At 43.2% G+C, this 13216-nt stretch overlaps 1 protein-coding gene across 1 annotated transcript; it reads right to left on the reverse strand.

Moving 5' to 3' along the window:
- Positions 1 to 12996, reverse strand: LOC135578418 (uncharacterized). The gene is made up of 6 exons (XM_065050684.1): positions 12054 to 12996; positions 10262 to 10415; positions 8712 to 8872; positions 6932 to 7135; positions 6647 to 6828; positions 1 to 6360 (listed from the first exon to the last, which is right to left on the reverse strand). Exons 1-6 carry the CDS (start codon positions 12112 to 12114, stop codon positions 802 to 804), a joined length of 6321 nt encoding a protein of 2106 aa, XP_064906756.1. The 5' UTR covers positions 12115 to 12996; the 3' UTR covers positions 1 to 801.
- Positions 12997 to 13216: the final 220 nt, after the last annotated feature.

Below are 13216 nucleotides of genomic sequence, written 5' to 3' on the forward strand. Positions count from 1 at the left end.
AAGCTACGACAATGAGGAAAAAAAGATTAAAACAAGACAAAGATACACTTTAAGTCTTGCTTTTTAAACTTTTTTACGATTCTTGTTTATTTGGGCTCCCATAAAAGATGGTAAATTAATAAAGAAAACTAGTTGGTTTACTGTGTGCTTTGCAACTGGTAGATTTAAAATATTTTTGCAGACAAAAGAAAAACTTAAGTTCCATTTTTTTATAAGAAACCTTTGGATTTCACGATATCTAGGTGTCTTTCAAAAAGACAAACGTATTTATACACATTTGATAATATGCAAAAAAAGAATAATACATTAGAATATTAAAATCACAAAAAATGCTATACACATATGCTGCTTTACATGTCCATTAATAATTTAGAATTGAAAGCACATAATTTTCTTCAAGACGTTAATACAGTTTAAAAAAATGCAATGTGCATGAATGTACAAATTTACTGAATTACAATATATATGTATTAACCTTCCTATTTCCACTTTAAAATATTGAAAAATAAGGGCAAAAGTATTGAAAGTAACAAGTCAAACTGTTAACTGAAATTAAAACAGCTAAAGCAATGGTAGAAGAACCTGGTGTAGGTTTTTCTGCGTTGACACAGAAGAATGCTTTCAGCATCACCAGGTGTTCTACCCTGGAACGGGCCCCCCAGGGAGGTGCCACAGCCCCAAGCCTGACAGTGTTCAAGAAGCATTTGGGCAAAGCCCTCAGACACGTGGTGTGAACTGTGGACAAGAGTTGGACTCGATGATCCTTGTTGGGTCCCTTCCAACTCAGGACATTCTATGATTTTAGAGCCAGCTCCCATTTTCTGCACTTTCAACCACAGCATTTTTTTCCTCAACTATTCCATTTGCATTGCTTTTCTCTTCTAGAAGAACTACTAAACTTGACAGAGTTGTGTGAGGATCAAGCAGTTTCAGAAGAGGTATGTCCACCTTCCTCTCTTGAAAGACACGGTTCTGAATTGTCATAGCTAACATAGAGTCTACGCCCAATGATGAAAGTGGTGTATTCATGGTTAGCTCATCTGGGCTCAGTCTAGTGAGGTCACTCACCAGTGAGGTGATAAAGTCTTCAGATTTGATTAAGGCAGTATCCTGGACCTGAGTTTCCTCAGAGGTTTCAAGCTTGTTCCTGAATTCTTCAGACATAAGTGACTGGAAGCGACTTTTGAGTGAAATAATCCGAGCAAAAACATGATGAAATAAAGTTTGAAAGTTTAATTTGACAACAGCTTGCTGTGGGTTATTGGTAAGTAAGCTCTTCCTCAGATACTCATGAATTTCATGCACTTGCAGAATGTCTATGCCCTTGGATTCCAGAATGTTCTGAATATGGTTTTGATTGAGCAGTATGCCGAGGTTCAAAGCACCCCAGTTAATGGATTGGCCGGAGAGCCCACAGTTCCTCCTGTAGAGGCAGAAGACATCCAAGAAGGAGTTTGCAGCTGCATAATTTGCCTGGGTAGAATTTCCCAGAAAGGAAGTAACAGAGGAGTAGCACACAAAGTAGTCAAGCTCCTGGCCTCTGGTAGCCCAATGAAGATTTAGGGTCCCAGCTACTTTTGGGTTCAGCACTTTCTGAAAGTCAGCCAAGTTCAGAACTTCAAGACGGCCATCGTGTAAAACAACAGCACTTTGAAACACACCTTTGACTGGGATCCCTGCAAAGATGTTTGTGATGGACTGGAAAGCTTTCTCAACGTCCCTGGTTGAGGTAACATCACACTGCACAAACACTACTTTGCTCCCTTTATACTGCTGCTGCAAAGCATCCATCTCTTCTTGCTTCTCATGGCTTGGAATTTTCCTGGAGAGTATTGCAATACCCCCTCCTCCATTCTCAGCTATGAATTTCACTGTTTCAAAGCCAAGCCCAGTGAGCCCCCCGACTACTATGTAAACAGCATTCTGCTTGAACAATTTCTTCTGGGATTCGTACAACGGTATATCTGAAAGCACGGTGATGTCCTTCTGCCTTCTCAGTACAGCAAGTGGGACGGATTTGCAGGTAAAATAGGACATCACCGAGTTCACTCTTTCAAAGTTCTCAGTCTGCTGAAAAACAGAACCTGATAGATGTCTAAACCGTTTCATATCCATGGACCTGATCCACACATGCACAGTCTTTTGCAATTCCTTTAGAGATGCTTTCTGGAAAATGCTGGTAAGTGTAAGGATATGAAAGCTGATATTTTCATGATCAATGTCACTGACATTCTGGATACATTCAGACTGGTGACTGCCACACACTATCACCACATCTTTAAGAAAGTACATGTGGGCAAGGTCCTCCTGAGACAGTCTGCTTACTGGAGGAAGGACAACAAGGGCACTGCATGATTTTATATACTGGAACCCATCAGGAGTGGGCCTTGCAAGTGCTGTTCTCCAGCCCATCTCTTCTGCTGCTGCAGAAAGAACATGGCACAAAACTGATGATGGTTCTGTAGAAATAATACCCAGTGTTCTGCCATGTCTGCCCTTGGGTAACTTCTGATTTAAGATTTCCCATGCAATGATAAAGTATGACATACAGGGGACATTCTGAAAGCATGGGAATTTCTTTACATTGAAACAAGCTGTTCCTGGAATCTGAAGTCTGGATGATGCAGCGGCTGGATAACATGAAACCACGTGATCTCCCACTTTAACTTTCTTCACATCAGTGCCTGTTGCTGTTACCGTGCCACTGAAATCAAGAGCTAAAAGTCTGTGTTTGTCTACTGCTTGTGAATTCCAGTACAGTGTATTGCCAAAATTATGACTAGAAACACTGATGGGAAAATAATCTTCTGAGTGGAGACATATTTTATCCAGTTGAATTTCAACACTCCACTTGTCAAGCTGAGTAGCAGGGCTGGTGGACAATTCAGCAGACAAATCTTTTGCTGTGTACGGATCAGAAGTGTGCAAAGTGAATGTTTCTGACTTCTGGAGCGATCTTACAGGTTGGCTGTGGTCCGAATCTACAAAAGGTGTGCGTCTGATTTCAGCCACGTAAGTTCTTCCTTGGCTGATGCAAACTTCTGGATAGTCCACAACTTTGTACTTGACAAGAACATCTGCTAGCACTGAGATATCCAGGGAACTGGAAGAGCTGAGGTCAATCATCTGAAATGTGACATCTGGAACTTCAACAACACAAGTTCTGGTCATGCCACACAATGCAAACCCACAGTTAATGTGGTCTACATGTCTTTCTGTTGTTCTGTACGTGATAACTCTGACTAAACAGCGGGACGCTTTCTCTCTTAATGCCACAATAACTTGGCGATAGGCTTCACAACACTTTGCCAATTGGTCTACCACTTTGCTTGGGAAATCTTCATTTAACTTTTGAATTCCCCACAAAAACAGAATTTCATCATAATCCTCAACATCTGCTCTCATCTTATTCTGTGCATGGCCTCCCAATAGGGCTTCCCAGTCTTCATACATAACGTATCTTGAATCAGGATGCAAATATTTTTTGAGCTGTTCAGCTATCCCAAATCTGTCAGCAAACACTAGGACTCTGGGCATAGACCCCAGATGTCCAATCATCTGTGAAAGAGACACTTCTTTCCACTTGTTTTCAAACATGAACTCATTCTCCCTGGAAGATTCTTGCTTAATGAAAATGATGACAACACTCTTGAGTTCAGCCAAAACGGACCCATGTTTGTCCATAAAGCATCCACAGACCTCTAGGTAGTTCCCAATGGATTTGCTTGTTCTCATGTATATCATCATTTCTTCCTCCAGTGGACGGAGCACCACCAGGCTGCCTATCCCTGAAGGAAACCCTGCTCTGGACTGGAATGTCCTTGAGGTCATGACAGTGGTCATTTGCAGAAAACAGTCGAGCAGCACTGGATGGATATGGTAACTGTACATCTCTTTGATGGTCTCCTTGTTCACCTTTATGCTTGTTATAGCTTCCTTTAGTTCCTGGCAATAATGCACATCACTGAGCTGCCTGAATATGGAGCCATACTGAAAGCCAACATGCGACAGTGCTTCATAAACCGCCTCTCTGCTAACCACTGACCTGCATCTTCGATAGATGTCTTGGCAGGAGATGCTGCTTTCTTCCACCACAGCTTCAGGCCCCTTTGTAACTTGGCCTGCAGCATAAACTGCGTTGGAGGAAGAGAGTATCTCAAAGGCTGTCACTGCTTTTTGCGGACTCAGCTTGATTCTCAGGACTTGGGAACTCTCCGTGAGAACACACGGTGCGGAAAAACTGATACTCATCCGGCAAGCACTCAGAGGCACTCTAGGTCTTGAGCTGCTCATCACAGAGGCCAGACCAAGCTCCACATAAAAAGCACCAGGGACTAAAGCCACACCATTGTTCTTGTGCTCGTATAAGTATGATGTCGTGTCCTGAGACAGCAGGCAGCCGTACTCCGTGTTGTCACTGTTTAAGTCATAAATCAAAGGATGACTGCAGCTGACACCTCTTTGGTTTGCTTGTTGGTGGATATCCAGACGGGCCATGAGTTTTCTGCGATCAAATTGATACCGTGGAATGGCCACTGGAACACTTTGATACCCATTATAAAAGTGCTGCCAGTTGGGATTGTATCCAAGTTCAAACAGATCTCCTACCAGTGTGAAGAGTGTCTGATACTCTGCATCAGTTTGCAAAGAGGAGAACACTTTGGTGCCTTTTCCTAGAGTTTCCATTATGCTTCGTTGCAATGCTCGGTGAGGACTTATTTCCACAAAAACGACATTTTCCCTGTCTCTAGCTGCTGTTTTGATGGCTTGAGAGAAAGCAACAGGCTCACGAGCATGCCGAGCCCAGAATTTGCCCTGAGAAAAGTCATTTTCAGAAGCGGCCACCCCAGTCAGAGTTGAAATCACTTCAATTTCCCCCTTCTGTTTCTCTAAAGGCTGTATGTTGTCTTCCAACTCCCCAAGTATCATATCCATGCTGGGGCTGTGGTATGCAGCTGGAACATTTAAAACATGAAGAAAGATGTTTCTCTGGCTGAAAACTTGAGCTAAATCTCTCTGCACAGCATCCACAGAGTCTGAATTTCCCGACAAGGTGCAGGAAACTGGGCTGTTGAAAGCTGCAATGCACACCTTTCCCGAGTAGCGATGCAAATGTTCAGCGAGCTCTTGAACGGGGATGTTTCCAACCACCAACATTCTCCCGCCGGCAGTCTTCGCCTGCAGCCTGCTCCGGTGATAAATCACTTTGACTGCATCTGCCAGGGACAGGTACCCAGCAAAATGGGCAGCAGCAACCTCCCCTACCGAGTGGCCAACAACAGCAACTGGTTTAATGCCCCAGTATTTCAGAAGGGCAGCTAAGGCAACTTGCAGGGTAAAAAGCAAAGGCTGGGAAAGCTCTGGATTCAACAAGTCCTTTGGGCTGTGACCTCTTGCTGGCAGGAGGCTGATGGGAGCGTGTTTCTGAAAAAGCGCTTCTATTTCCTTACACTTGTCTCTGAACACTGGCTCTGAGCTCAGCAGTACCTCACTGAAGTCCTTCAGCGTTACGCCGTTGCCACAGAACACAAACACCAGCTGTGGTTCTGCCTTTGACGTGGCAAGTTCAGTGCTCGCTGCCGACATAATCTGTTGCTGCAAGTGTTGCAGAGAGTTTGTGACAAATGCTTTTCGGTATCTGCAGTTGGCATGGCTTCTCCTGCAGGCGGACGTATAGGCCAGGCTGGGGAGAGTTACAGAGTTTCTTGTGCTCAGCTGGTCAGCTGTATCATCCATTATCATATGAAGGGACTTACTTGATGCTGCTGACAGCAGAACTAATTCAAGGGGCCTCTTAAAGGCAGGAAGAGGCTCTGGCTGCTTAACCTGCCTGACTACGATATGTGCATTGGTTCCTCCAAAGCCAAAGCAGTTGATGCCAGCTACTCTTCCATACTCACTGGATTCTTCCCAGGGCTCTACAGTTGTGGGAACTGCGAGATTTAATTTCTCTGTATCGATGCTGCTCATCTCCTTTGAGTAATGCAAGGATGGCACAATCTTTCCATGGTGCATCATCAGAAGCACTTTGATTAACCCTGCTGCTCCTGCAGCTGACTCCGTGTGGCCAATATTTCCCTTCACTGAACCAATTTTCAGAATGGAAACTTGTGAAGACCTGTTTTTACCAATGACGCTACCTAGGCTTTCAGCTTCGGTAGGGTCTCCAGCGGCAGTTCCTGTACCGTGTGCTTCAACGTACTGCACAACTGAGGGATCAACATGAGTTTCATAAATACTGCGCAGTAACTTCTCTTGCTCTGTTCGAGACGGTCTTGTGATTGGAGTAATGGACCTACCATTCTGATTTACTGCACTGATGTGTATAACACCCCAGATTTTGCAATAGTCTTCCTTTGCCTGTTTCATAAAAAGGTAAAATTATCTTTAGTAACCTGATGCTTTTTCTGTATAGGAGAAAACAAAGCAACAAGACGCAGAACAAGACTGACTATAATGCTAACTTTTAAATGCGTGATCCCTTTCTCATGCTAGGGGAAGTCCATCAATGCTTAATGGTTAATGAACGCTTTGTTAATGTTAAACTTGAACTGGAAAATTATTTCTGGAGTAATTATTAGAACTGGAGACACAAATTCAGGCCAGCAACCCGTCTTATTTTAGGCTGCCTCACAAGCAATCTTACCTTTTTCAGTGGTTTGAGGAAAACAACACCACAACCTTCTCCCCTTCCATAGCCATCTGCCTTTTTGGAGAAGGGTTTGCTTATTCCCTCTGGAGAGATCATTTTTGCTTTACTGAGAGACACAAAGGTGCGGGGATCTATTATGCAGTTCACTCCACCACAGATTGCTGCCTCGCAGTCTCCTGGAGTGAAATAGAAACATGCTCATGCTGAGATGTCCAAGATGATAAACAGAAACAGTACCAATCCTTATTTCTTTCTGCAGCATCTCTTCAGTCCCATTACCTGATTTAATTGCTCGCCAGGCATAGTGCAGGGCAAAAAGAAAAGACGAACACGCCGTGTCAATAGCCAGTGATGGTCCAGTCAGATTAAAGGTGAATGAGACCCTGTTAGCAGCAATGCTCATGGCTGTTCCGGTACCATCATAATGATTTATTTCACTTACTGCTCTGCTTGTTACGATTTCATAGTCTCGATTCATAAGACCTGTGAAAATATCAAATACGTGTCACATGAACCCGAGCAAAAAAGGGATGTACAGCTCTGAACGTGCCAGCATGCAACCCTTGAAATTTCTACCTGCACAGTAAATGACAGACCTTTCCCGATGGCTGAGCTCACTGTATGATGCAGTTAAGCTCTGTGTAGCCTGCTTAGACCCCTGTATCTCAGCCTGAGAGTAGTTGTTTTGGTTTCGCTATGGGAATATGTATTAAGAAGGTGCAATGAAAGTAGCAGGGATATAAATGTAGGGGACATTACCTTCAATTCCTCAGCTGTTCCAAGTTAAAGGCCACAGCACAAACCACATCCAATGCTTTTTATTTTTCTTTGGTTTGGTCACTGTGATCCAGTAAGACAGAAATAGAAAAGAATAACAGGGTCTGTGAGAGGAGTTGCGTCCTCTTTCTGAGAACACATGCTTGAAATACAGTGGATACCCAAGTCCATGGGCATGTGTGAGAAATGCAGTACATCTACTTGGAAATCAAGGAATAGCCTGATCTGTGAAAGAGGAGCGTGTCTGAGACTAGAAGTTATTCCAATGAGTTTACCCTTGTAGTTACATCAGCCAACTCCTCTTAAAAGAGACAATTACACCAGCAAATGTGCTGTTACTTTGCCTCCTTGGCAAAATAGAGTGGCATGGCATGGCATGGCATGGCATGGCATGGCATGGCATGGCATGGCATAGAATAGTTCAGTTAGAAGGGACCTACAATGATCCGACTGCCTGACTAATTCAGGGCTCACCAAAAGTTGAAGCACATTATCAAGGTCATTGTCCAAGCGTTTCTTAAACAATGACATGCGTGGGGTTGTCAACCACATCTCTAGGGAACCTGTTGCAGTGTTTAACCACTCTTTCTGTAAATATTAATAAATGCTTCTTGGCATCGAGTCTGAACCTCCCCTGGCGCAGCTTTGAACCATTCCCACATGTCCTGTCACTGGATTCCAGGGAGAAGAGCTCGGCATCTCCCTCCCCTCTTCCTCTCCTCAGGAAGCTGTAGAGAGCAAAGTTCACCCCTCAGCCTCCGTCTCTCCAAACTCAACAGACCCAGAGACCTCAGCCACTCCGCACAGGACATCCCTGTCACCAGCTTTGTTGGCCTCCTCTGGATGCCTCCTTTTTAAATTGAGGAGCCCAGAGCTGCACACAGTGCCTTGGCAGCACACTAATATCTGCATGAGGATTTCTGCCACTTTAAAAGGATCTGAACCCCCACAACACCTTAACCAATGTTATACCAGAAAACAGTACATTGGACGAAAGTGTAGGCCTGGCTTGAAGTATCATTCCTTGGAAGGGTTGCATAAGGTAGACAGTTTAACTGTTTCCCGCTTCATCTTCAGTGACTGAAGACACTAAGAGGAGCAACTAAAACAGATATGTGAATCATTTAATGAAGTCCTAGAGCAGCAAAAAAATAACCTGTAGTGTCATAGCACAGCAGCCTTAGATCTCCAGTGCTAGATAGGTACATAAAGTTCACGAGGGAGTGCTTCAGCTTTTGTGAGGTTGAAGTGTCCTTTCTTTACCATGAAATCTTCATCTTACCAATAAAAACACCTGTTTTGGTGCCACTGACAGCTTCTACAGGGACTCCTGCATCCTCCAGGGCTTTGTATGTGCATTCTATCAGTAACTTCTGTTGCGGATCCATACGTTCAGCTTCTGTATTATTAATCCCAAACAGGTGGTTGTCAAATGTATTAAACCTAAAATACACAGACCAGAAAATTGTACAACATATATACAACATGCATTTACTTCTAGACTCAAAGTACACCATTTTTTTTGCAATTTCATTAAAAACAGAGCAGAAACTGACGCTTAGGCCTCAGTTGCCATTTACGAAATTCAGAATCAAAAGGTTATAGGCCAGAGATGTTTTATGTTCCACCACAAGGTATGTATGCTTACAGTCATTGTGCATTTCAGAGTTATAAGCCCACTCCTAGAATCTTGTATTCACATGGTTATTCCACTAGTACCAACAGGACTCCGCAGATTAGGAAAGTTTGCCTTCTGAGTTATTTTAAGGCTGTATGGGCCAATGGCTTTACAATTTAAAATCGTTAAATGGAGCATAGCTCAGAGACTTCACAGAGATACCCATACTTTTCAAGTAATATATTTAAAATATTTAATGTGTGTCTTTGTCTTTAAAAAAAAACATTCAAAGTATGGCCACAGTTACAAATGACCCAGTCCAGGCTTAATCTTGTATCCCAAGATCAGATTTTTATGCCCTTCTGTCATTTCTTGATTTCAGTAGAGAATTCAACATCTAAAATGGGACTAATCACTGAAGCAATTCTGGGTCCTACGATTCAGACCTGCTAAGTATTAATCTCAGGGGACAATAAGATTGCTTCTGTGCATTTGAACTTGTCATCTGAATAAAGGTCTACAGCCTGAGGAATTATGGTGAATGTGGACTTCAAATAAAAGACACCTATGTTGATCTTACCGTAATATGCTAGTCTTATAATTGTGATTTGCATTAATGACAGCCCCATACAGCTGTACTCATATCTCCCATATCCCATATCTTCGCCTGACACTTGTGCATACATAATCCGTCATTTATAAAGGAGTGACTCAGAATAAATAAAATGTTTATTATTTAAAGGCATGGGAGTATAAGCCTAGAGTAAAGCAAAATTACCGTGAAATTATGAATAGTTAAGTTTTACAAGCACACCTAACACTTAAATTATGCATAAGATCCCCTTCCTGACTATCTAGCAAAACCTGACCTCCCTACTTTGTCTCTGAATTGTCACACCAGCACGTGAATTAGAGCTACTTGTTATCTCAACCCATGGTGTGTATGTACATACCAGTTTGATTATGTAATCGAAGGTCATGTTCTCAGACATGTATATATGTACTTAACATGGCCTGTGACTAAAATTGCTCATCGATGTCACACACCAGAAATTCCCGCAGTTTGACAACTGCGTGTTCATCATGTGACATAACGAAAGCCGGTTTCTTGGTCCCATTTATAAGCTCTCCCTTTGGCTTGCACCCTCTGAAAGACTGGACACACTGGTCTAAGCACAAAAAGAATCAGCGGCACGGCAGAGTATTGGACTCACTCATCAAGAAGAGCAGCTCGTGTTGTACATATTTTTCCTGGCTTGTTATCATCTGGATCATACCACTCCTTGGCATTAAATCTCTCAGGGGGGATTTCTACTGTGCAGTTTTTGCCTTCCTCCAGGACTTTCCAGAAATTGTCAATTCCATCGCCTGTTGTACAAAGGTTTCAAGTAGATTAAATTATACGCTCCCCCTCTGCATGCTGAATCAGAAACACACTGTTACAAGGAACTCCCATGTATAAATCTAGGTTGTAAAAGGAGAATCACCAGAGAAAGAAAAGATCATTCTTTGGTAAGAGGAAAATGGAAAGGCGTGATTGATGCCCTCGCGGCTTGCATAAAAGCAAAGGAACAGATATGATGAGGTCTTTCTGTACCTGTACAGCACCACTCCTCAGGCAGCTCCACTGGCTGCAAAAGGTCAGCTCTGGATATTCACTCTTTGAAGACAGACGGAGCTTACAAATACCAGGAAAATGCCAGAGGCATTGTCCTTTGTCCCTAACACTAAAAGGACATCTAAATCAAAACTAAAGCTATGTCTATATTCTCTGCTGACACAGTGCAACAGCTCACCACTGGAATGTCAGGGTCGTTGTCCTTGCTGGTTGAGATCCAGCGCTCCAGCTCCAAGAAGTGACGATGTGTCTATGCCCTCTTCTTAGCCCTGAAAACAACTAACATGGCATCCACAAGGCGCCCACATTCCTCCAACACATGGAATTGAACACATCAGTGTTCAATTCTCCGGCATGAGCCTGCTGCTACAGGCTTACTAGCACTTCACTACATACAGAACCATTCATGTTTGCTCAGTTAGCTGTGGGCCACACAGCTATCGCTGTGACACATAAACCTACTGAATCTTGGACTAAATGAAGCCAGGAACTGAAATGTGTTGAGGGCAAGAAAGAATACAAGAAAAGGGAGAGACCAACATGGTCACCTTTAGGGCTGAACACCAACTTCCAAGGACAGAACAGTATTCCACTCCCTGGATTACTTCTGCATTTTTTAAATTGGAATCTACCTAATGTAAAGAGTAGGGACACTTTAACAGCAGCAGCCATAACCTAGAAAGCTCTCACAGCTATCTAAACATCCCCACCCATCTAATCTCAATCAACCATCTAATCTCAATCAACCATCTAATTTCAAAATATAAAGTTAACCGTCACTTTCATAGGGCCTAATTGTAACTAAGATTGTAAATATGAGGCTGCTGTCTTTTATTATGACAAGCAATGTCTGTTCTCTACTGATGTCGGCTTCTCATCTTGTACAAGAGGCAGTATTTAGGTGTGTATATCAGAGCTGTATTTATTTAGCTCTGCTCTTTTCCGGGAGCTTTCAAAGTGATTACTGTAATAAAGCAGGAAGCTTGCTTTTAGTAAGACCCAACCTATTTAACCTAAAAGCAGAGCTGGTGATCTGTCCTGTCCCTAGAGATGCACAGTCCTGCAATCACGCACAATCGTCCAGCCAGTGCATGGACAGAAAGCTCAAACCGTCCCAGACCCATCCAGTTCATTTGTATGAGTTCCACGTGTGCAGCCCAACGCCCTGCCCACAGCCAGCACCACACGTTTGTCTGTCAGTGCACAAATTGGAACCCATTAGTTACCACCATAGCATGACCTTTTAAAAAGATCCTACAGGTAGCAAGGCAATGAATTCTACGAAAGTAAGAGAGGAACGTGTGGTTTTCCTCCACCTCCCCATGAAGGAGTGACTGTGCTTTTCAATGGTCACTCAGCAGCCTGCTTTGCTGTTACCCAAAACTTACCTCCAGGGAAGTTGCATGCTATTCCCACAATAGCAATTTCATCTCCAGTCTCCATCTTCATCTCCTGGGCTGCACAATACAGATAGAAGTGTCAGCCAGTTGAAAAAGTTATGCATTTATCATTAAATAAATATTAGGTCAAAACATCAACTTCCCACAAACACATCTTGAATGATCTATTGCTGGTTGTGATGAGAAATGACACTCCCACAGGTGGCAGGAGCTGTGCGGTCTTTTTCTTGTTGTCATGACTTTTAGAGGAAAATCCCTGACTAATTCCTCTGACTCCCTCATTCACAAACACTCCTTTTTACTGTCAAGCTCTGCTACTGCTGCCACCAGCTGATCTGCGCTTGACCCTCTTCCTAGATCAAGCCGGCTTCTTTTCTTGCCTACAGAAGTGAATTGTACATTGACCAAGGCACACACTCAGCTCTATCACCTTTATCCTATTCATAAAGCAGATCTCCCAAAAGGAGTCTGCAAATTACCAGTTTAAAATCAGACCATGTAAATAGGCAACAGATAATCAAGTACCTGAAGGAAGAAAAGATGCGTCTTCCACATGCTAGAAAAGTTCCTGGAAGAAAAACCTTATTCTGAGCTCAGCTTTGCTGCAGCCCCCGGTTGCTTAGCTACTGAAATCGGACAGTGCTGGGAGTATCTGGAAATTTCTGCTGTGCCAGGAGAAAAAAACTCTTGCTGTGCTGGGACCCAAAGTGCAAGACATGATTGTGTTCTCCTGCCCCATATACAGGCAAGCTGTATACACGTGGTAGAGGGTTCTGAACAGGTGCAGCTAGGGAGCAATTCCTCTGAAAATTCCCAGTTCACTGGGCTGGATTTGGCTGGTATGGATTTAAATTTCTTCACAGTACATCATAAGGGGCCATGTTTTGGATTTGTGCTGAAAATAGTGCTGAAAACACACTGATGTTTTAGACTACTGACCAACGTCCCTTCTGATGTTACGATGGTCTGACAACATTCAACACCTTTTAGGATTCGACCACAATAAAGAAATCTCTCTCTGTGCCGGATTTCCAGAGTCGGCAAATAGAATAGAATTGGCCCAGCTGTGGCCATCATAATCTGAAATTGCAGAGCTCAATTCCTGCTGCCATGATAAAGCTAGACAGTTGTTTTTCTTTATGACTGGCAAG

Source organism: Columba livia, chromosome 2, assembly GCF_036013475.1.
Source record: "Columba livia isolate bColLiv1 breed racing homer chromosome 2, bColLiv1.pat.W.v2, whole genome shotgun sequence".
Lineage (NCBI taxonomy): Eukaryota > Metazoa > Chordata > Aves > Columbiformes > Columbidae > Columba > Columba livia.